At 44.5% G+C, this 24,601-nt stretch overlaps 2 protein-coding genes across 2 annotated transcripts in view; both read right to left on the bottom strand.

The window, feature by feature from the left end:
- Nucleotides 1-917: 917 nt before the first annotated feature.
- adra2a (adrenoceptor alpha 2A) lies at nucleotides 918-4,193 on the bottom strand. The gene is made up of 2 exons (XM_063222786.1): nucleotides 3,928-4,193; nucleotides 918-3,729 (listed from the first exon to the last, which is right to left on the bottom strand). The coding sequence occupies exon 2, from the start codon at nucleotides 3,485-3,487 to the stop codon at nucleotides 2,003-2,005; it is 1,485 nt and encodes a 494-aa protein (XP_063078856.1). The 5' UTR covers nucleotides 3,488-3,729; nucleotides 3,928-4,193; the 3' UTR covers nucleotides 918-2,002.
- A 7,146-nt stretch (nucleotides 4,194-11,339) lies between these two features.
- Nucleotides 11,340-24,601, bottom strand: part of shoc2 (SHOC2 leucine rich repeat scaffold protein) — a 31,870-nt gene continuing 18,608 nt past the window's right edge. Inside the window, exons 6-10 of the mRNA XM_063202355.1 lie at nucleotides 20,912-21,100; nucleotides 19,721-19,843; nucleotides 17,649-17,786; nucleotides 16,099-16,216; nucleotides 11,340-15,618 (exon numbers count right to left, since the gene is read on the bottom strand). Coding sequence (XP_063058425.1) covers nucleotides 15,410-15,618; nucleotides 16,099-16,216; nucleotides 17,649-17,786; nucleotides 19,721-19,843; nucleotides 20,912-21,100 — 777 coding nt within the window. The 3' untranslated portion in view covers nucleotides 11,340-15,409. The remainder of the gene's footprint in view (nucleotides 15,619-16,098; nucleotides 16,217-17,648; nucleotides 17,787-19,720; nucleotides 19,844-20,911; nucleotides 21,101-24,601) is intronic.

Raw genomic sequence — 24,601 nt, 5'->3', positions numbered from 1 at the left:
GTCATCAGGCTAAAATGGGTTAATTGAGAGGGAAAAAAAACTCTTTTGTGAGAAGACAGGTGCGCGCGTGTGTGTGGGCGTATTGTAGGGTGCTAGAGACCCATGGAGTACCGGTCAAATAAGATCCACTCACTTCCTGTCACTACCTTCACTGTCCTGTCAAATAAAGGCAATAAAAAGCCCCCACAAAATATATATATATATAAAGAAAATCCTGATAAAACCATGTCTTGTATTAATTGACCAGAGAGGTAAAAAAAAAACCTGTTATGTGAAAAGACAGGTGTGCGTGTGTGTGTGTGGGCGTATGGCAGGGTGCTAGAGACCCGTGGAGTACTGGTCAAACAAGATCCACATCCCCTGGTTAATGGGGCATGGCGCAGTACTTAGCACTTTAAACGAGCTGTGTCCTATAAAGGAGACACACAGCATAAACAGAGGAGCACGCAGGAGAACATCTCTATCTATCTCTCTCTCTCTCTCTCTCTCTCTCTCTCTCTCTCCTTCAGAGCAGGGAAGACACATTGTACTAAGCTGCACTCTTTTATGGTCGGCACAAATCCGTCTAGCGTTTACGGAGCTTTCATTTTAAACACCTGAGCAGAGTCTGTCACAGAGTTTTACCGTACATTAAAGCCACTTTGATAACAGAACATTAAAAGCTTGTGAAAAGACATGTTTCCAACCGGAGATTGGGATGTCTTCTAAAATGTGGTAGCACATTTCAGGGATTGTGCCCAACTAACTCTACAAGCACATTTCATTGACTCATGTCAATGATTGCCCAAAAAGCATTTTTTCCCCCGTCACACTATTTTCACAGAATAACCATTTCAGTCAAATAGATAAACGATAATAGCCTAGTTTAACATGTTTAAGAGAAATACATTTTAATAATACAATGAAAATAGCTCACTTCTTACACACACATACACACACACACACACATGAAAAGCATCTGTGTGACTCAACACATTTACACAACAGTTGAAAAAAATGTAATACATTACACCACATGAACAGTGATCCAAAAATGTGCTTTTGATAAAGATTCATCTTATACCACAGACCACAAACATGTCAACATCCCACCCACGCACACACACACACAAGCACACGCACACACACACACACGCGCACACACACACACACACGGACACGGACACACACACACCAATGCTTACAGCAAACACAGTCCCACAACTCCTTGTAAGATATTAAACTGTCATGTCACAGCAGTGGTACTAAAGCCATTCACATAATATGCCACAGTAAGACGGACAGCCCATGTCGATATGCAGAGTATCAAACTGTTCACTAAACAATACATCATCTTTGAGATATGAACAGCACACAACAGCCTGAGTGTGGGTATGGGAAAACATACAAAACAAATGTCAGTTCTGCTTTTGAGGCGATCACACCACCCGCCTGTCGCTGTTCCCCTGGACACAAGATCTTCTTGAAGGACCTCCTGAAGGTGTTGTTTAATGTCGTATAGATGATGGAGGTTTCAGAGTATCGTTGCAGTAGCCAAACAACATGTCGGGTCAGAAGTTCGATTTTGTAGAATTCTTCCACAACTCCTTTGGCCAAGTGTGTAGGAGTGTAACCCCTGGGTCACCAACGTTAGAAACAAGAAAGCTCCCTCAGACTCTTCACATTTGTAGTGCTAACTTGCGACGTTTCAGTCTATTGACCTTCTTCGGTCAATTATGTCGCAAGTAAACGCTGCAAATGTGAACTGTGTGTGAGAGCTTTCTTGCTTATACTGTAACATTTTTAACCAAACAACGACGACAACAACAAAAAACCCCATCTGTTCTGCTTTTGTTTTGTGTCCCTTCACACGACCCGCCTGCCTCTGTCTCCTCGGCACAGGATCTTCTTGAAGGACCTCCGGAAGTCGTTGTTGAAGATGGTGTGGAAGATGATGGGGTTTGAGAGCATTGTTGTAGTAACCACACAACAACAACGACAACAACAATAATTTTGCATCCCGTCACACGACCCGCCTGCTTCTGTCCCTTCGACACAGGATCTTCTTAAAGGACCTCCGGAAGTCGTTGTTGAAGATGGTGTAGATGATGGGGTTGAGGGCGCTGTTGCAGTAGCCGAACCAGAAGAAGAACTTGAAGAGCGTGTCGGGCACGCAGCAGGAGTCGCAGAGCGCCGTCAGCGTGTAGGTGAAGAAGAAGGGGAACCAGCACACCATGAACACCCCGATGACCACCGCCAGCACGAAGGTGAAGCGCTTCTCCCGGTTCTGCCGGCCCTTCCAGCGGCTGGCCGCCGCTGCCCCCTTGCCGCTGCGCCTGCAGGACTCCTGCCTGTTGGGGAGGCGCGGCGAGGCGGAGGCGGCAATGTTAATGTCCGCGTCGGCGTTGGCCGTGGTGGGGTCACCCGGTTTGATCTGACACAGCTTGGTCTTGGCCGCTTTGGCTCGTTTCTTCTTGAGGGAGGAGCAGGGGTTGTGGAGCTTGTGGTCTGAGGAGGAGGACTCCTCCATGTCCACCCCGTTGACCTCCTCGCCTCCTCCCCTCCTCCTCACCTGCTCTGGACTCCTCATGGCCACCACCTCCTCCTCCCCTTCCACCTCCCCGTGTCCCTCCTCGGGCCTCTTTTGCTGCCCGTTCAGTTTATGCTCCTCACCTCCTCCAGCGGCCTGAACGCCTCCTCCAACACCACCTCCTCCACCACCACCACCACTACCACCTCCCGCGACAACAGCCCCGTTGTTGTTCTTCTTGTAGGCCTCGTTCTTGTTGTTGTTCGTCGCCGCCGCCGGTCTCCTCCTCCCTCGTCCGTCGCCCGGCGGCGCTCGCGTCCTCCTCTTGGCGATCTGGTAGATGCGCACGTACACCAGCACCATGATGACGCAGGGCGCGAAGAAGGAACCGATGCTCGAGGAGATGATGTACCACTTGTCGTCGTTGATCTGGCAGACGGGGCCCTGCTCGCCCACGCTCTCCTTCTCCATGGTGATGAGCGGCGGGAAGGAGATGACGGCGGCGATCACCCAGACCACCACGATGATGCCCTTGATGCGGCGCGGCGTGCGCTTCAGGTTGTACTCGATGGCCTGCGTGATGGACCAGTAGCGGTCCAGGCTGATGGCGCACAGGTGGGCGATGGAGGCGGTGCAGAAGAGCACGTCCAGCGCCAGGTAGATCTCGCACCACACGGGGCCAAAGTACCAGTAGCCCATCAGCTCGTTGGCCAGGGAGAAGGGCATGACCAGCGTGGCCACCAGGATGTCCGCCGAGGCCAGCGAGACCAGGAAGAGGTTCTGGGGCGCCCGCAGGGCACGGCTGGTGAACACGGCGATGACCACCAGGACGTTGCCGAAGACGATGAGGAGGATGAGCAGGGCCACCAGGATGGTGAGGGGCACGTGGGCGCTGTGGGGCAGGCCGCCCCCGCCACCGCCACCACCGTCGCCGGGGGAACTTCCGTTGGTCACGTTGTTGTCGTCGTCACACCCCATTGTTGTGGTGGTGGTGGTGGTGGACCATGGATCGTGGTCGGTCTGTGTTTTCCCCCCCTCAAGGGAAAATCATCATGTGACCGTTTTATTCAAAGTGGTGGTGGCCCATAGTTGCCTCCTCACAGGTTGGTAAGGACACGGTGGTGTGTTTTAATGGCAGGAAGCATAAAAAACCTCCCTCTCAGTAATTACGCCAGTTGGATAAAGCACAGGTTGAATCGGCTGTCATTTTTTCACCCCTCCTGAAAGAATATACACGGAGAGACTACATGAGAAGGATCCTCTTTATGATTTCAATATGCAATAAAGCTGACACCAAATAAAAAAAACAAAGAACTTATTTTCCAATCACAAATAGGCTAGGGGTGGGTAAGTAGTCCAAAGCTACCACTCTTGTTTTTGGAGAACACATTGTTTTAAGAGTAATGTAAAATGCTTACCTCACCAATCCGGACTGTCCATGAACTCCATTTATCCTCCATTTATTTATTTATTCCTCCCAAAAGTCAAGACTAACCAGATAATCACTTCTTCGTTCTAGGGAAAGGCTGGGCAAACTGGTGCGTCAAAACGGATCTCATGGCGCATTCATTGCTTTCCAAAAACTGCACGAATGAAGCCTCCCTCAGCCTGCCTGTCGCGCGACCTCCCTCCAGAGTTGCCCACAGTCTATCTGCGACTGCCGCCTGTATCGAGCTAATAGCGCAATAATCATATTAGGCTGCTGCGCCGCTGTCTGTGGAAACACACCCCTTGTGCTGTGTGTGTGTGTGTGCGTGTGTGACTGCCGCCACTCCCTAGCTTTACAATACCAGCCTCCAACTTGGCGTTGCTTAGCACCCACACTGATGAAACACGTGGAAATGCAGAAAACTGTGTCTCATCATTTTTTTTCTTTCAGATTGTTGTTGTCATAGTCTCAGATCAATGTCGAGCTATTGTTCTCACAAGCAACCTATACGTTAATTAACTTGTTAATGTTAACACAGTGTGACTTTGATGCGTTGGTTGGAATACACATTGGACTGTGCGCCGTTTTAAAACTGCATGCGGCCACATTTGAGGAAAGGATGTAGGCTAGCCTAATCAGCGAAAAGAAATCTCCATGCGCGTGCATGAGAAATGATATAATTCATATTTACCATAAATGTACACCTTTAGAATGAGTCATCTGTACACTTTTGTAGAAGTTCATTCAAATAACTTTCTTAAGAAGCACTCACTCCTTCTGCCTGCAGGTGTTCACTCAACATCGAGCGCGTGGGTATATAGCGACGCCTGTCGATTGAAAAGGAGAGCGCGTGCCTTCCTATGGAACTTGCCCAAATGCGTAACATACAGACTGAAGTACTAGCCAGGCCCAGGCACGGGCGTTGTCTGCTATATCATGTTTTCCCACGATTTCATTATTTGCCTGACATTCTTATCTTTTTTGTCTACGTTTATTTAACACATAGGCCTATAAAATTATATCAATAGGTATACTGACCAACAAAGATGGATCACTGCACAGTGAATGTCATGGCGAGTTGCATGACATGACTGATGTATTCAAAGTAATCCACCACGTCACCAATTAACATCCACTTTAAAATGGTATATATATAGCCTATATTGCAATTTATGAACTTTATCACCTACTCCACTCCTGTCATTCCCCAATCTCCCATTCCCCATGCAGTAGGCCTACGCTTGTAAAAAGAAATTCTACAGCATGTGTGGCTTTCTTTATCCTTTATCTCAGTGGGTGCAGGTGGCAAATAAGCATCCTTGTGTATCTAAAAAACAATTAGGCCTATGGGTTATTATACCTCTTGTGTGTTTTAGTGAACTGTTGAGAACACTTCATGAATGAATAACCTATTGACCTGTGGGATGTTCAGAGTAAGCTTAATTAAGTGTCTGATCCATCTCGTCTTCATCTGCGTCATTGGTTGGCATCAGACAAGTTGTCAGTCAAACACTACACAAAAACGCTTTTTTACACCAGAAGGGAAAATGCAGTGTGACTCAATCATGAGGTGTATGTCTTCGCATTAATATTGATAAATTATGTCTAATTAACATTGACACAAAGGTCAGTTCCTGTTAACCCAAAACAGTATGTCTTTCATATTAAAGTTGATAAATGACCATCCGTACACTGGATAATAAATCAAGACAAGGCAATAATTTCTTTATATTGATGTAACATGAACAGAACATTACAATTACTTGGATTTAAAAGTACAGTTATTACATATTCAGAAAGCCCACCACATCATGTCCAGTCAGCCTTCAAAACATGTCAACATAAAAAAAACCCTAGAATGCAATGTGCACGCATGACAGAAAGGTACAAAATGTCCAAAATGATAGTGTGAGAACTTCTGTACTTGACACCAAGAAGGTAGGTCTATATTACTCTGCAATGCTGTGAAAGAAAAATAAGCATAAAAGTAGCCCACTTATCTGTTTTTTTAAATATATATCTTTAAAGGCACAGTACAAGGAGGCGAATAACATGTCAAGAGGTTGAGTGGCTGAACGTTGTTGTTGGGGCCAGGCATACAAATGGTAGCCTAGTGAACATTAGGGTTGTCACATAATGCAATGGCTGAAGGATCACAACAAAGAAACTAAGAACAGAAAAAAGACACCCCAACAGAGCGTTCTCTCTCTCTCTCTCTCTCTCTCTCTCTCTCTCTCTCTCTCTCTCTCTCTCTCTCTCTCTCTCTCTCTCTCTCTCTGTCTCTCTCGCTCTCTCTCTCTCTCAGTTTTGGGCAATTGAAAAATTATGTACATTCATGAGTGATCACCAGTATTATTTAGTACAACTGTGTCCAACAGACTCTCTGCATGTGCAAATTATTGCAAACTTGGCTTAATTTTGCTTCCTTTTTTGAGCAATTTAAATAAAAGTACAAATTAACTGCCTGGATTTGAAGTAGGCCGCCATTTTTTTTTTTTTTTTTTTTTTTAAACATTAAAACCTGCACGTCCTTTGTTTTGAGGTCATGGAGGCGATAAGACGTTTGTCCAGGCTGGTGCAACACTTGGAAAATAATCTGAGATGACAATGTGTTTATCTGTGAATGTTTATTATAATTAAAATGTTGTAAATGGCATAATTTGGTAGTTGGGACTACAGAAGGGTTTTTTTTGTTTAAAAAAAAATGACAAGGATGCTGGCTGTTGTTTCACAGCTGAAAATAATTTCGAAAGCAATTCGATTTGTTGATACATCCTGTACATAATGTTGTTGTGTGAAGAATTTGCACATCATCATACAGAGAAGCACAAAAAAAGAGAAGACTAAAAAAAATATCCCCTCAGGAGCATCGCCATTAGTTTCCAATTCCTCAGAGCCAAACAGGAAGTGCACATTGTTATGATACAACAGCAAGTACAGTATTGCCTCTTTTCCACTGCCGGTTTTCTGGTAGGCCTACAGCGCGACTTGACCACTGTCTTGACCTGTGTGTGGTGCCTATTCGAAAAGCAAAAAGTGGTGGCCAAGTCGCGCTGTGTCGAGCTGTAGGCCTGCCAGAAAACCATTAGTGGAAAGAGGCAGAAGTGTCAAAATCCTTTCCCCCCAGCATCAAAACCAAGGGGTAGCTGTGCCTGAACATTTCACCCACAATACAGAGTCCTTTTGTCAGTGTGAAGACAAAGGATTTTCTACCTACAAAACCGTTCACTCCACTCCGGGCCTAGTTTGGTGGACGCAGGTCAGCTGAGAGAGAGAGAGAGAGAGAGAGAGAGAGAGAGAGAGAGAGAGAGAGAGAGAGAGAGAGAGAGAGAGAGAGAACAGAATATACAAGGATCAACAAACAGACGGAGCGGGGTCAAATAACAAAGAGAGGGGACAGGGCCAGTGTTGGGGTACAGTCCAATATGAGGACTTCCATCCTCCCTTGCCTGCTTGAGACCTCATGATGACATCACTGACAACAGAAAATGAATTCAATATCTTGCAAAAGCACAATTCTAATGACATTTTCATCGGGATGGTGAATGAAGAACAGTCCACCAAAAATTGTTGTAGCTAGGCTGACAGTGAGGAAACTTTATTGTTTTCTCCACAGAGGCGGGGCGTCAGCAAAACGTGAGGCCACAAGCAAAAGCGGAGGACGCAAGGTCGCATATTGGAATGCAACCTTGGTGTTACACATAGCTGCCAGCCACTCCCGATCTGACCTGACCTCTGTTCAATATACAGTCTACCACTCAACTGGTGACAGAAAGGTGCAGGGCCGCAGACAGCTTTGGCTGGGCCCAGGACAAAGTCCCCCTCCCAGGAAAGGGCCCCCCTCCCAATACATACAATGTAATGAGAACCCAATATTGGGCCCCCTCTGTCATTGGGCCCGGGACAAGTGTCCCCTTTGTCCCCCCGTCAGCTTCCTTGGATAGGTGAATGACAAGATAAGAAGGCATGGCACAGGTAATGCATGGCGAGATATAAGGCAGTCCCAAAAAGAATGCTTATTTCTAGAGGGCCTGGGGGCAGAGAAGCTGACAGTGGGGACAAAAAAAGGGGTCACTTGTCCCGTGCCCGGTGAGACAGGGGGCCCAGAAATGGGTCCTCAATACATTGTTTGTATCAGATTTGGGGCCCTTTCAAGATGACTTTGTCCTGGGCCCAGCCAAAGCTGTCAGCGGCCCTGCCTGGGGGTGTAGTAAGAAGCTGGTTCAGTAGTAAACCAGATTGAGTGAACCTTGCGGTCAAGGTAAATCCTCTAATAGAAGAGCCTGGAGTCCTGATTTTCTTAACTAAGTGATGCCTGCAGATACATCTATCAGCAGGTTTACCACTTTCCTGTAGGTTAACTTAAGATGGTTTATCACTCAACCTTGTTCTTAGTATACCCCCCTGGACATAAGAAAGCCAGAGGCAGGACACTGGATTGATAAAGTTGAAGTGCTTGAATTGGGCCCTCATTACATTGAATGTATTGAGCAGGGGGTGCCCTTTCATAGGATTTCATCCAGGGCCCAGCCAAAGCTGTCAGCAGGCCTGCAGTTGAGTTCAACGTGTCTACCGAGGGGATCTGGCTGAGCTGAGTGATTTGGCCGGAACAGATATGTGGCAGGCCTTTTACTTTCTGAATTGCCCATGTCCACCCCAGAACTGATTGAAAAATAAATTATGTGGGAGTGCTGGGGATCCGGGTTCAGGTCCAACCTGGGGCAATTCTCAACCCGGGGCAATTCTCAACCGGGGGCAACTCTCAACCCGGGGCAACTCTCAACTCCATGTTCTTTCCCATATGCGGACCCCAGTCCTCGGCCTGTGCCTGTGGCCTGGCGTGACGCCCTGCCTCTGTGGAGAGAACAAATCAGTTTCTCCGCTGTCAGCCAAGCCACAAGAACTTTTGGGGGACTATTCTTCCTTCACCATCTCGATTGCATTGGCATTGACATTGACATTAACATTGCACTTTTGCCAGATATTGAAATACACTTATGTTGTCATCAGTGACGTCATCACGAGGCCACAAGCAGGCACGGGAGCAATGGAGGACGTCATCTCCCCCGTCATCTCTTTCTTCCCTTCATCTATCCAACTGCCCTGTCAAAATAAAAGCACTCCCCCCCTAAAAAAAAACCACCCAACAACTATGCGTACAGACAGTTAGAGTGTCACAAAAAACATCTAAAGAGCACAGGTCTCGTACTCAGCACTATTGTAAAATATACAGTATTTCCCCTGAACAAAAAAATGATGGATACAACAGATTGTGGAGAGAAAGGCTGGGTGAATTAAGTCAGAGGACCAATGGCCATGATTTTGACATGTCTTTCTACGACCTAAAATCATAGATGACAGAACACACCCTTGCCCTATGAATACCACCATCTTGATGTGTGCACACACACAAGAGGAAAGGACATCACCTTGACTGGGCATCTTCAGTACAAATAGCTTCACCAAGTTGTTTATAACTGTTGGGAGGGAATAATCACCACTCGAAAGAGCATGGGCCTTGTACTCAGCACACTTGTAAAATACACAGTACTTCCCCTGAACAAAAAAATGATGGATACAACAGATTGTGGTGATGATTTTGACATGTCTCTCTACAACCTAAAATCATAGGTGACAGAACACACCCTTGCCCTATGATCGACACATGAGAGAAGAGGACATCATCTTGACTGGGCATCTTAAGTATTTATACTTACTTAAGATGCCCAGTCAAGAAATACTTAAGATGCCCAGTCAAGACAATGTCCTCTTCTCTCGTGTGTGCATTCATAGGGCAAAATAGCTTCACCAAAGCTTCACTAAAATAGCTTCACCAAGTTGTTTATAACTGTTGGGGAGGGAATAATCACCACTCGAAAACATACAAACAAAGCACATGTTTTTTATTGAATTACATTCCTGGTTTTTGATAAATGCCTCCTCAAAGATGACACATCCCCTCACCAACCCCCAACCCCCACCCCAAAATATGACCAAGTCTTGTTGGTCGTTATATAACCCCTTCTCCACTCTTCAATGGCACGTAGATTTAAGGAAAGGAAAAAGGAAACACAAAAACACGGAGAGCGCGAGAGAGAAACGGAAGGAGGAAAGAGGAGGAAAAAAACAAAAACAAAAAGAAACCACACATGGCCGAGTGAGTTCACAGCGTCCAAAAAACGCTGGAGAACCCCAATGCACATCTTTTGCTTTTGACGGTTCTTGTTAAAGGCATTTATTTTTTGTATTTTATTATTTTTTTTTATTTATAGAATATCCATTTGTTATGAACAGCTAAATGGTAAATTACACACAAAAAATTCTAATGTACATTTTTTTCCCGAAGCTTTTATACAAAACCAGGAATGCAATGTCTCTGGTGTAACTGTATAGCAGGAAGAGAGAAAGCCCTTTTTACATGGTTGTGTGTGCGAATGAGTACATGTGTGTGTGTGTGTGTACTTGTTGTATGTGTGTCTGTGTGTATTCGGTGTGGTTCATGTCCTTTTTAAATGCTCTATTGAGTCTTGTCATGTACTGTAACTTTAGGCTCAATGATGCACCTTTGTTGTTTTTCTTTTTCTTTTAAACCGTAAAGGTCCAAATGATTTGATCACATGATTTTGGAGACCAGCCTCTTCTGTGTCTCATATCCAACTCATCACGTCAGAATAATCGATCGATCGTCCCCAGACTCAAAAAGTCAAGCCTGCATATCATAAACTGGTGGTCCAGTAAAGAAGGAAAAAAAATAATCAACATCTTTTTTCGTATTGTTTTGTTTTATCTTCATTTGTTGTTTTTTTGTGTGTGTTTTTTTGTTTGTTTTTTTTACAGCATATGTTTTTTTCTTCTTCTGAGTCCATGAAAAGCAGCAAATGGGTTTTCTGCTGGTACAATAAGAAGCAGCGGTCATGTCGGTCAACTTCTTACCAATAGGGGGCGCTTGGGGTTTGGAGTTGGGGGTGGCGTGGACTGGACTGGAGGGTGGAGGGGCGGGGGTAGGTATGGGTGGATGTGTGGATGGGGGGGGGGGGGGGGGGAGTGAGCTCAGGATGTAATGTCCTGGTCACACAAGGCTCCATGAAAGAAAGAAAGAAAAATCAGAGCGAGAGAAGTGCCTTTACATGAGCCGGCCAGTGACCTGACAGACATACTCTCAAAACCCATCATATGCTGCTGCCAGTACAATAGAAAAAACAGGGGAGAGAGAGAGAGAGAGAGAGAGAGAGAGAGAGAGAGAGAGAGAGAGAGAGAGAGAGAGAGAGAGAGAGAGAGAGAGAGAGAGAGAGAGAGAGAGATGTGTGGAGAGAAAGAGAGAGATGTGTAGAGAGAGAGGGAGAGGGAGAGAGAGAGAGAGATGTGTGGAGAGAGAGAGAGAGAGAGAGAGAGAGAGAGAGAGAGAGAGAGAGAGAGAGAGAGAGAGAGAGAGAGAGAGAGAACGTTACTGAATACAAATTCTGGATGTAACACCTTTACAAAACATTTGTTTTTGACAAACTAAAATGGGATTTCTTTTTAATGTACAGTCTTTTGATATAATACTAACTGAGGACATACATTTTTGTCATTAGAAAAAGGGAAACAATAATTACAAAAACAATTAAAATATCGGGAATCTGAATAACAATACTTAGAAAAAAAACTTAAGAGTACACGAGAAGATATGTTTTTTTTCTCATGGTATATAAACATATGTGACCACTTCAGAGCAAAGCTGAAGTTTACATTTGTAAATCAACGAATATTAAGTCCCCCAATCTGACCCTCCCCCAAATTAAAATTAAGCTCTAGAACATAATTTTAAAAAATTGAATCTGTTGAGGAAAATTATATATTCTTTGACATAAAAATTTACATAACAGCTCATAAACAAAAAAAGAGAGAAAACACTTCAGGACAAAAAAAAAAAAAAAAAAATCCCCCCACCCCCTTCTGAGACAAGCGTGACGTGTGGTGTGAGACATGGTGCACAAATCAATTCACCAAAACTCGAACTTCAGCCTCGATCCTCAGTGTCAACTTGGGGTGAAGCCAGTTTCATAGTGGACATTCATTTATCATTCAAAATACAAATGTGATATATCTGAGAAGTCACCCTTACTGTCAAGCCCAACACTTAAAGATGGAGGAATGTGGCCACGGCCTTGGCTCAAAAGGTTAGGGCACTGACTGGTATGCCAGGGGGACCAGGGTTCGATTCCGGCCCGAGGTCATTTCCCGATCCTCCCCCATCTCAAAGCTTTGAAAATGGGGTCTGACAGACTACACATTTCGATACCGTCATAGTCTGGCCTGCCAGGCTAGATTGATCATGTTTGTATTTTAAAATGTTACATGAATATCCAATACAAAAAAGGACTTCACTCAAGTCAACGGGCTCGTTTTTGATGGAGCAGTGCTGCTCTTTCTATGCAGCGAGCATGTGCACTTTGCCATTTTGGTTAAATGCGCATGCACGCTGCATAGCTGAAGCGACACTGCTCCATCCAAAAACCCACCCAACGAGGACAGATGAGCCAGGGGGAGGACAGAGGAAAGAGGGGTGAGTTTAGGGAAATTGATTCACAACCATATACTGAAGGTTAAAAGAAGGAAGAGGAGGAGGAGGAGGAGGAGGAGGAGGAGGTGGAGGAGGATGCCAACGATTGTTAAAAAAGTGCATTAGAGCAGCAGCATCATGGGACAGTGTGGAACAAAAACAAAACAAAAAAAAGAAAAACAAAATAAAACTGACGAAGGAGGTGGAGGAAAAAAGCTGCAAAAAAGCGCCCATTCGAAGCATGCATTGACTGAGGCTTTAACTCTCTGGGGTCGAAAAAATTAGCCTGATTATCATCGACTTTCAAATCTCTTCGAGACTTGGTCTGACCAAGAGCATAACAATTAACATTTCCCAAACGGCGTGGTCGACCTGCCTCCTTTGGTTTGCAAATACTTGTATGCTTCCTGACAGAGTGGGAGGAGTTCCCGATTTTTCGGGAGCTCAGAAACAATGTTGTATTGCTCTTGGCCTGACTAGAAGCAACACTGAAGGAGTTGCTCACTAGGAGGGCACGGCCTGGCTACGAAAAAATAACCTGACTAATAAAAAAACTGAACAAAAAAAAGGAATCAACACAAATATGAACGACAAAAAAATTGACAACCTGAATGAATTATATGACCCCACTTAGTGACCAGGGGCAAAAAGATCAGGCAATTGGAATCACTTTGTCATTTAATTTTGTTTTGGCATAGCCTACCTCACTTTAATTGCTTTTCTGTATTTTAACGGCAATCCTCCTTTATCTGTGGCGGATATGTTTAGAGTTAACACTCCAAAAAACGTGTATTTCAAAAAGAAAAGGAAAAGAAACAAAAAATGGTGACATAGCTGTAAGCTAAACACTGAAGATATGGCAGGTGTGGGGTTTGGGTGGGGATTGGCGTAAACATTAGGAGCACTGTGCACTTGGAGAAAAAAACAAAAAAACAAAAAAACAAAACAAAAGCAAAACAATAACAATCATCGGCGTGCGTGAGCGCAGAAACACACATGTATGTTTGCCACCTCATCCAGTCTCTTGGTCTCTTGTCCTTCACTTCTCGCTGCTCTACCAGAGTTCAGGAGTAAACAAAGTTAAGAGGTAATAGAAGAGCCTGGAGTCCTCATTTCTTAACCTGGTTTACTCCTGAACCAGCTTCTTAGTATAGGCCCCAGAGCTGCTAGGCTAGGCTAGGCTAGGCTAGGCTAGGCTAGGCATTCATTATGGGAGACCAGCCCACACGGCACACTACACTAACTCCTTCATGCGGCTGCCACTCACTTTCAGAGAGGCATAGGGCCACATCTCCAGGATGTAACGTTCACATTAGCCCGTGTGTAAACAGAGACATAATGAGAGTTGTCACATTTCTGCCCGTCCATCGTCCAGACACTAACTAAGCCCGTTGTTATCACGCTCTGAAACCATGATGCAGAATAAATTTGAGGTAAAAAATGAAAAACGAAAATTTGATTGTGAAACGGACTTATGTGAACGCAGCCTGACTAGCTTGTAGTCTATTCAACCCAGAAATGACAATAGAAAAATGAGTTTCTCCCGCTGGACAAGAGCGGTGTTTTGTACAATGGTGCGCGACTCACGCTAACTCTGTTAACCAGCCTGTGAGAAGGGAATGAATATTGGAAAAAAAACAAGATTAAAAGACATAACAAAACAAACAAACCAACACAGAAGTATGAAACAATAATTAAAAACACAATATAGGAAAAACAACAACGCTGAATAAATTATACTTGTGTGTATAATCATAGCTTTGTAACCACTGACAATTATGTTTTAAGAAATTAACCAGTTAACTATACTGGATAGGCACATTTTTTTTCAATGTAAAAATCTTAACACCAACAATGATATTTGTTCTGAACAGTCCAACAATTCATCTGGACTCGAAAGCAAACAAATAAAAGTCAAGAGGTGATTGTACAAAAACTGGGACTAAAAATATATATAATGGTAAGAAAAACGTGAAAACAGTATGGGTTATGGCAGCAGCAGCAAACAAAAAGAAAAGGAAAAAAAAACAGTATTTTTTGTTTTTGCATACAGTTGTACTTCTTGTTCATTCATTATACCACTGTAATTACTGTTAAATATATTGGCAATATGTTTCATATCCATTTTTTATAGCATATAAACGACGGCCTCTAAACTAAAACATACCACTGTACATTTAAATTTTGGCAAAGGGTTGTTGTCGTCAATTTACCGAGGTTGGCGCGAGTTGGTTGGTTGGTTGGCATGGAGAAGGTTCTGGAGGGTGGACACTGAAAAAACTAAAATGGCTGTCAATCCTCACTCAAGAGCAAGACTGTGTGCTATACAACCACAGCCTCTGTAAAAAGTAGACCTCTTTTTTTCTTTCTTTCTCTTGTTTTAGGGCACTGAATTGGGTAGGACCATTTTCATTCCCCCTCACGACATTCTGTGTGTTTTTTTTTTTCCTTCGTCCTCAGTTGGTCTGAATAAGATACTTTTTTTTTCTTTTAGAAGTTGTTTTTCGTTCGCTCTTGGTGTGTACAGTGTCAGACAGTGTTGATGGGGTTGTTGGCGGGTGCTGTAGGCGAGGGGGGGGGGCACAGTCGGTCCAAGTTGGGTCTCTAGACCTAAACCATGGCCTAGTATGGAACCGGTTGGCTCGGGTCTCGAGACCTAGACCATGGCACCCCGCTATGGGGGGGGCGCTTTGGGTCTCGGTCTTCAGACCTCCTTTAAACCACGCTAGGGTTAAGGAACCCATCGTTCTCAAGACCCTAGACCCACAACACGCTTTAGAGGTCTAGATGAGTCTCTAGACTAGACCATAGCGCCGCACAGGCAGGGTTCTGGTCCTTGTCCAGTCTGCGCCCCTCCAAACCCTTAGATCATAACCCGATAGGTAGGGGGGGCCCCAAGGCCGGTCCCCTGGGAAGGGGGGGGGGGCCCTTAGACCATGGCGCGGTAGGGGCCCTGCATCTTGAGGAACTGGATGATGAAGGAGGGCCCCCCGACCACGATCTGGGGGGGCAGGTGGCTGAGGGGGCAGTTCTCGATGCTCATGATGGACAGCTTGCTGCAGAGGGCCAGCTCGAAGGGCAGGCTGTGCAGGTTGGGGTTGTCGTTCAGGTACAGCTCCTCCAGGTTCTCCAGAGTACCTGGAAGACAACACCACAAACACACACATGTATTTATCATGCCAGTTATTCAGCCAACAAGCTTATCTACTTAAAATAAAAAATTGTCCGTCTATAACCTATACGCTATAAAAGCTTGGCACCTATTTCAAAGGATCTGATCAACTGCAACCGCCCCAAATATCATTAAAAAAAACCAGGGTGCCCGCTGAGTTTGGCCATCAGTGGTGTGTGTGTGTGTATGTGTATGTGTATGTGTATGTGTATGTGTATGTGTATGTGTGCGTGCGTATGTGTGTGTGTTGCGTAGCGATTTCCTCTGGTAGGTGTTGCAGGAGGTGTGTGTGTGTGTGTGTGTGTGTGTGTGTGTGTGTGTGTGTGTGTGTGTGCGCGCGCGCGCGTGTATGTGTGTGTGTATGTGTCTGTATGTGGTACATTTGTGTCTATGGAAACTCAATTTTGAATTGCGGGCACAAATAAAGAAGTAAAGTGTGTGCGTACCGATCTCCTCTGGAAGGTGTTGCAGGAGGTTCTCCCCGAGGCCCAGGTGGGTCAGGTTGGTCAGGTGGCCGATGCCACGCGGTAGCGTCGTCAGCTGATTATTAGTCAACACCAGTTTCTGCCGAAGGGAAGGAGGACACACATCATACGGTACGTCAACATGCATCACAAAAGGGGCCAGTGGTGGGTGTCCTTTGTGTGTTTTTACGATACGATACGATTATACTTTGTCAGTTTGCACTGAAATCCATTTTGCGTCCCTGAGTAACCCTCGCTTAAGACAGGACGTACACATAACATCACATCACAAGACTATTGACAAAAAACACCTCCCCCCATGTTCATTTGTTTTGCTGATGTTTTTGTTGTTGCTATACTTGGTTGTAAGTTCTAACAAAAAAAGGAAACTTTTTAAGTAATTAGGAGATGTCTTCTCGTGCAGTTTCCTTTTGTTTAATCTTTGTGACTGTGTGACTGTGGCTGAAATGGCTAAGGCACCGTACTGTCACACCACGGATGACCCAGGTTCGATTCCAGCCCCAGGTCATTCCCTGATTCTCCCCCATCTCTCTCTCCCACGCATTTCCTGTCATCTCTTCACCTTCACTACCGTTGTGATAGGCCACCACTCGTCTGTTTAGAAGGGGCAGGATTCAGTTGAAATTTCTGCGTAAAAAGGAGACAATCCGCACACTTCAGATCTTTTTTTTCGCACAAAGAAGCTTTACTTGACTTGCAAGCTTTCGGTCCTTAGACCTTCATCAGACAGGCTGCACACCGAAAGCTTGCGAGTCAAGTAAAGCTTCTTTGTGCAAAAAAAAGACCTGAAGTGTGCGGATTGTCTCCTTTTTATACAGAAATTTCACTGTCACTACCGAAATAAAGATATAAAAGCACAAAAACACTTAAAAAAGAGGGGTAGTGCCTCCTGTAGTGGCTTAACTCCATGTTTTGTCAGAGTAGCTTCCCAGAAGTTTCTGCTTCAGTGACTAATCAGAGAAATGATACAGCTCAGCTGACAGCAATGGCATCAAACTTCAGCATCAAGTTTGAGAACTCGTAATGCATGAAGGCACGTCGTTTTAATCGTATGAAATTTGAAGCTCTTGAGCCTGCGTTCAGCTTAAAGCTCGCTCTTATTCCACGAATACACCAAACGCAACTGGAGCGACTTTGTATCGAATCACTGGCGACTGAAGAGACGAAAGCAATTTGGGCGACGAGGGGCAATTTGAGCGACTTGAGCAACAGTTTGTAGTTGGACTTCAGAGAATGTTATGCAAATGAGCTACGATGCGGTTCAGCGACAGCCACCACAGACAATGAGAATGTCGGAATGCTTTCATTCCTCTTTTAACGGACACACTCTGACGCTTCTAGCGCTCTTATCGCTCTTGTCCAGCACAGTCCAGCGATTCTCTGTCGCTTCATCTTGTCGCCGCCGGTGTGTTCGCCTGCTAAGGCATGGCTTAAATATCTGTCGCATCCAGAAGCGTACTGTATAACTGCAGCATGTAGAACAGTCATTTCATGTCAAAGTTGTAGCGTACCTGTAAATCTTTCAGGTAGGCGATCTCATTGGGCAAAGACTCCAACTTGTTTTCCTCCAAATCTAGCTCACGGAGCTTGTGCAAGTTTCGGATGCCGATGGGCAACTTCTTTAGGAGATTGTTGGACAACGTAAGGACCTGTGGAAAATAAATAAATAAATAAGTAAATACGTAAATGAATTTAAGTCAGATATGACAGTTGAATTTTAAAAGCCATCATTCTAGAACAAATCCGCAATAATGGATGGACAATCTGCGGATCGGGTGAACTACTTAGCCTAATAGCAGGCAAAGGGCTTTCATCAAATGCATCAATACCGCACTAAGCCAGCAAGCCAATAAAGCATATTTCCAAAAAAAAAAAAATGAAGTCCATTATGTCGGTCTGATTTCAGTATCACTGTGCACTATAACATGTGTCACAGAGAGAGAGAGAGAGAGAGAGAGAGAGAGAGAGAGAGAGAGAGAGAGAGAGAAAGAGGGATAGAGGGAGGGAGAGATAGAGAGAGAGCAATCCCTTGTTTGAAGTCACAGTCAAGCATAAAAAGAGAAAAGGAAGGCATTTTCAGCACTCATTCAAATCTGCAAACAGTCCAACACCAGAGTCATATTCCACACGGACACAAAATCGAGAGGATGGGAAACTTACTAATGAGTGCCAACACACACCAGACACTCAATAGCAAATTATTATTTCATGTGTGGAATCTACCACAAAGCAGCATATATACTGATACTTCCCATCTCTGTGCGCGCACACGCACGCACACGCACACACACACGCGCACACACACACACACACACACACACACACACACACACACACACACACACACACACACACACACACACACACACACACACACACACACACACACGCGCACACACACACACACACCAGGGGACTTCACTTAAGTCATCTACATTCATCCACTTAAATACTTCAATATAGGTCATCTGCCAACCTAAGTAGTCCTGTTTATTAGAGTCAGATGATGTTGTGAATTTGTGGTTTGAACAGTGACTGATTATTCCATCTGGGGTCTGACCATCTCCTCTCCGTAAGATTATTGAACTAAATGGACTGCATCTATATATCGCCTTTCCACTCCTTTGAGCACTCAAAGCCCTTCACATTGTATGCCTCACATTCATCCATTCACACTCACATTCACACACCAGTGGCAGTGGCTGCCAAGCAGGGTACCACCCTGCCACCTGGAGCAACTTGGGGTTAAGTATCTTGCTCAAGGACACATCGATGGGGTCAGGCAGAGCGGGCTCGAACCTGCAACCCTCATCTATCTATCTATTCATCAGTTACCGGTAGTTAGTCAGAAACTTTAATGTTCCCAATGGGTAAATTTTTGACAGCAGGTAAGGTAGGACAGCACAATTAATCGAAAATAATCGAAAATCGTGAAATCGAAGTCGTGATTTCAATGGTGATTTAATCGTGGCAATAGTGACCTACCTTTGAGAGCGTCTTTGAAGGCAGAACATACGGACAGGCTGGTGTTTCTGGCCAGAAATCTGTCCACATAAGTTTTATGCTATTGCCTTCACATACACGTAATTATTACAATTCATTTTATTTTGCTCATCCCGTATATAATTCATTCTTGGTTATACCATATCTGCAAAAAATCAATAATCGTGATTAATAATCGTGATTACGATTTTGACCAAAATAATCGTGATTATGATTTTTCCCATAATCGTGCAGCCCTAAGGTAAGGTACACACCAGGCAGGTTGTATTGCCTATGACAGTGTTTCTCAAACTTTTTCAGAATGAGGACCACTTTGTCCCCCCCAAAAATGTTCAGGGACCACCTGTCAACTGAATTGACAGTTGAGGGGTGCTAATTTGACGATGCTAATTTCGATGCAGACCACTCAGTTTTAAGCTTTGTAAATATGTTACAAATATAGCCTACTGCTAGCTCGTCTTGGAAAAGTAGAAATCCCCTTGCAGACCACCTGAGCTCTGTCGCAGACCACCAGTGGTCCCCGGACCACACTTTGAGAATCACTGGCCTATGACATGGTAAAAACAAACAGTCATCTTACCTCCAGCGAGACGAGGCCGCCGATGTCCTCTGGGATCTTGGTGAGCTGATTGGTGGCCAGGTTCAGCTCCACCATACTCGTCCAGGTGCCGAAGTCAAGAGGGAGCGACGTCAACTGGTTGTCCTGGGAAACACACACACATGCGCGCACGCAAGCACGCGCACACACAGTACAGCAGTCAGTGATGCCCATTTGATGCCCGCCTGAGAACTTCTGAAGTCTCAAAATCTGAAGTCGGAAAAGGGTGTTTATATGTTCAAATGTAAATACACGATACTTTAATATCCTGATCATATTTCAGATACTGAATTGCATAAAAACGCACTCAATTGTCAATGTGCATTGATTACCTTACCGAATACAATTTATTTCACTAACCATTTACTTGTGTTTGAACATTCTCTGTATTTATTTGTTTATTATGTGTTCTTTTAGTCTATGATCCTCCTTTATGATGTTAGTTTCATAGCTCTTGCCATTAGATTGTTTATTCAAATAAATTGCTCAATAGCTCAGAAGCCTATATGGAGACCACAGCAAACAATAACCAAATGTTAGGGATTTGCTATTATCTAGGTACCTAAACATAGTTTGAGTGCATATGTCGGTTTAACCTGAAAATGTGCCCTTTATGGTCCTTCACTATTAAGCTATTATCCACATACTGCTCTGGGGTGCATTTCTCAAAAGCATAATTGCTAGCCAGCTAGCGACTTGGGAAGTTATCAATGGGAAATTGCATTGCAAACAACAAAGAAGCTAATGTAGTTAAGAGAAATTTTGAGAAATGTACCCCTGACCAACTAATGGTGCACTGCCACATGATGGGTGTATTTAGGGCTATAGTCAATTAGTCCATCATTTATTTGCTACTAAACTTATGATATATTTATTTTTTTAATGGTTGTGTGTGGTTTCTTAAATGGGTTTCTGTGAGTCTAAAGCAACCTTGTTGACATTTTACAGTACCACAACTTGTCATACCACTCCACACTGTATACACTCCACCTCATACACACGCGCACACAATCACACACACCCCTAAAACCACACACACCATTCGCACAGCCTACTCTACACACACATACCAACCACACCACTGAAAATAGACACACCCAAACCTTCCCACACAATCACACCACCACACACGCGCACACACGCACACGCGCACACACACGCACAGACCCCTACCTTCATGTTGAGTTTGCTCAGCACTTTGGCGCGGGAGAAGATGCCGAAGGGGATCTTGTTGATGCGGTTGTGCTCCATGTTGAGCGAGTAGATGGTGGAGAACTGCGAGGGCCCACCCACCGGGTAGGACTGGAAACAGTTGCGGGCCAGCGTCAGGCTGGTCAGGTTCACCAGGCTGGACAGCAGACCCTACAGAGCAGGAGGAGAGGAGAGGAGAGGAGAGGAAGACAATGGTCAATGGTAAATGGACTGCATTTATAGTGCCTTTCCACTCCTTTGAGCACTCAAAAGCGCTTCACATTGTATGTCTCACATTCACCCATTCACTTTCACATTCACACAACAGTGGCAGTGGCTGCCAAGCAGGGTACCACCCTACCACCAGGAGCAACTTGGGGTTAAGTATCTTACTCAAGGACACATCGATGGGGTCAGGCAGAGTGGGGCTCGAACCTTCAACCTTCTGGGCCAGAAGAATTGAGAGAACTGGCTAAATTGTCTTTCATAATAATATCTCCTTCAAACTACAGATGGGTTGGATCACTTTTGGGAACTTGCGTAGAGTGGGGTTACAGCTCCTGGAAGAGCCCGATGGGAACTAGAGCAAAGGGGCATAAAGGGAGGCCATAACAGGATATGACATCACCACAGACGCACAGTGGATTGCACTCCAAGGCCACACAATAACATCCAATAACATCACCAAGATTATGACTATCTACTGAGCAACGCGGTTCCCAAACTGGGGGTCGCGGAGGGACTTGCAGGGGGTCACAGAGAGAAAGGCAATGAAACCTATACACATGGATACATGTCTATGGCACCACAAAAAAATACTGACTTGTACACTTAATGTACATTCTTTTCCTATGGTGAATTTCAAATTAAAATTTAGCAATATCAATGAACAAACAACGTTTGACATTATGAATATGACAAGGGAGAGGGGTTGAGGTATTCATAGGTCCATAAGGGGGTCCAAGCAGAAAAAAAAGGTTTACCACGGTACTAGTAAATGTTAAAGGGACAGTGTGCAGGAAGTGGTCAAACAAGGTACTGCAACTATGCTGCTCATTGAAACTGGGCTGCCTATTGCCAAATTTGATTCATGAAAGTTTACGAAATAATAAACTATTATTTTCGAGTATGGCCCAAGTACAGTCATTTTTGCAGCTAAAAATGGCTATTTCTGGAAATTCAAAATGGCGGACCATGGAGAAGATCCCCCTTTTCATGTATGAAAATTGCTTTTTCAGTCATAATGAATACTTAAAATTTGATGGTGGTGGTAAGTATTCATGAAAAAGGTAATATTAGTGAATGGGTAGCATGAATTCTGGAAATAAACAACAAAAAATCTCAAACAGTGTCCCTTTAAATGTACCCAGCTCCCCCCGCACCTGATTTCATACCCCATCTACTGCACTTCCCTAATAAGAAAGAAAGAAAGAAAGAAAGAAAGAAAGAAAGAAAGAAAGAAAGAAAGAAAGAAAGAAAAGAAAGAAAAGAAAGAAAGCAGCACTCTGGAACATCTCGTAACTCTTAAGATTGGCTATGGAGCTAGACTGAAGGCTATACCACACAATATTGCATGGAGCATTAAAGCAATACAACTAACCAGGGCACTATCAAACCACTTGCTGCCACCAGGGTTGTGGTTGATATTGCTATGAAAAAAACCTCTCCCTCATTAAAAACTCAAAAAGCAAAACAAGTTGTGTGGCAGTGTGGTCTATGCAGGGAGAGGCTTGGAGTGGTCATCTGGCATACAGGGCATGTCCTGGTGGGCCAACAGTCCCCAGGAGCTAATCCTGTATATGTTTTTTTTGCATTTTCACTGGCCCACAATTTGGAGGGGGTCATGAAAACTGCCAGGCTTTTTTGGTGTGTGGGGTCCACCACCACGATTATCTTTTCTCTGTCTGCTGACAAGTCGTCAGACAAAAAATGGGGCATGCAAGGCCAACTGTCTTTATCCGGAGAAGGCAGGCTAGGTTTTGACAGGGCGAGATGTTTTTGCAAGATGGTTACTGGTAAAAACCACAAAGACTAGCCGTGCCAGGATCATTGTGAAAAACAGCTTGGACGTACGACGTATTCAGAGATCAGGAAAACAAACTGTGTGTCAGAGATAACAGCAAAACAATGCAGCGTCTTGAAGGTTTGGCGAAAACAAGCATGTTTCACTTCACACATCGCTTCATGTATGGGAGGCATGCTGTGTAACATTTTTTTAAGATTTAATTTCTGTTCTAGCTTTGTTCTAATTTGCCTTTTTATATATAATGTGCCTTTCAGTCAAAACTATTTTTTCAGCTCACAGACCCTACTAAAGTGCGTTCCCAGCTGGCAAGAAGTGGCATAGATAGTAACGCACAGCTTGTCTGTACATTTTACAGCTGCACAGTTGAAGTCAAAGTCATGTACTAATTTTAGACTACCAAATTCTCATGCCACATGTATAAGGATCCATGACAGGCCCTGGACTACTTTGACCTGATGTCTAAATGGTGGTTGGAGTGGCATCCTCTTAGACCAGTGGTTCAAAGGCCCCGTCTTAGATCAGTGAACAAACGCCCCCCTGGACCTCATCATTAGCCTCCCAACGCCCCCTTGACCTCATCATAAGCCTGCCAACGCCCCCACCCCTTAAAAAATCACATGGACTAACGGTAGGGACACATAGCAGGCGAAGTGAGCGAGGCGAAGAGAGGCGAAATTCATTGACAGCTTAACAGTCATCAGGTCGTTGCGGCGAATCAAATGGAATGGAATAGTTATGTTGTTGATTTGATTGGGCCGCCGCAGGCAAATTCGCTCCTCATTTGCATAAAATGAATCTTATATTAAAATGACTTTGCTTCGCTCCTGTTCGCTTGCCTTCGCCTCTCTCATAGGAATGAATGGCAAAGTTTGCTTCGCTTGGCCAAATTCACGTCTATGTGTCCCTACTGTAAGGCTCTCGATGACAACTGAGCTTTTCAACGCCCTGTACCGCCCACAGTAAGAAACGCTATCTCAGATGCATCATGGTGAGCTGATATCCATGATGTGAGTTTGGCAAAAAGTCCACCAAAGCATATATCAGAGAATTAGAAAGGAGCAATGTGGAGAGTGTAGCTACTTCCTACGAAACCATAATCTTCCATAGCATGCAGCTGCTTAATTAATTTCAAAGTGCCTCCTTTATCTTCCAAAAGCATCCGATGCTGTCTAAATGGGTTTGTGCGGCACGCCTACTGTGTGACTGGACATCTAGCAGCAGAGCCATGGATGTAAGAGTTAGACTGATCCCATTGACCTCAGTGTTCCATTTTTTTTACACAAAAGTGTCAGCTAATGGAGCCTTTGATACATAGATCGCCATTGACATAGTTCCACTAATAGTTCCAGGAAGTGGGCGTAGAACACAGAAAGTGCGGTAAAGGTAAATGTAATCCATTTCTACTTCATCTTTGCTTGTCATGTACATGCTGTCTTAGTCTCTAGCGAACAAAAGTGCCACATGAATCATATGTCACCAATCGACTTCCTGTACCCCTGTTCGTCAGAACTCTGAATTCCGCGGCTCTGGTTAGCAGCATCTGAGCAGCACTCTCCTTATGTGGCTGCCACTCTCTGACTTCCTTTCAGAGTGGGGTGGGGCATGTGGCTAGATTCTCCAAAACTGAAATCTTCCAGAGCAAGCAC

This window comes from Engraulis encrasicolus, chromosome 1 (genome assembly GCF_034702125.1).
Source record: "Engraulis encrasicolus isolate BLACKSEA-1 chromosome 1, IST_EnEncr_1.0, whole genome shotgun sequence".
Taxonomy (NCBI): Eukaryota; Metazoa; Chordata; class Actinopteri; order Clupeiformes; family Engraulidae; genus Engraulis; species Engraulis encrasicolus.
The sequence above is the reverse complement of the archived record's forward strand: the minus strand, read 5'-3'. Positions and strand labels throughout refer to the sequence as shown.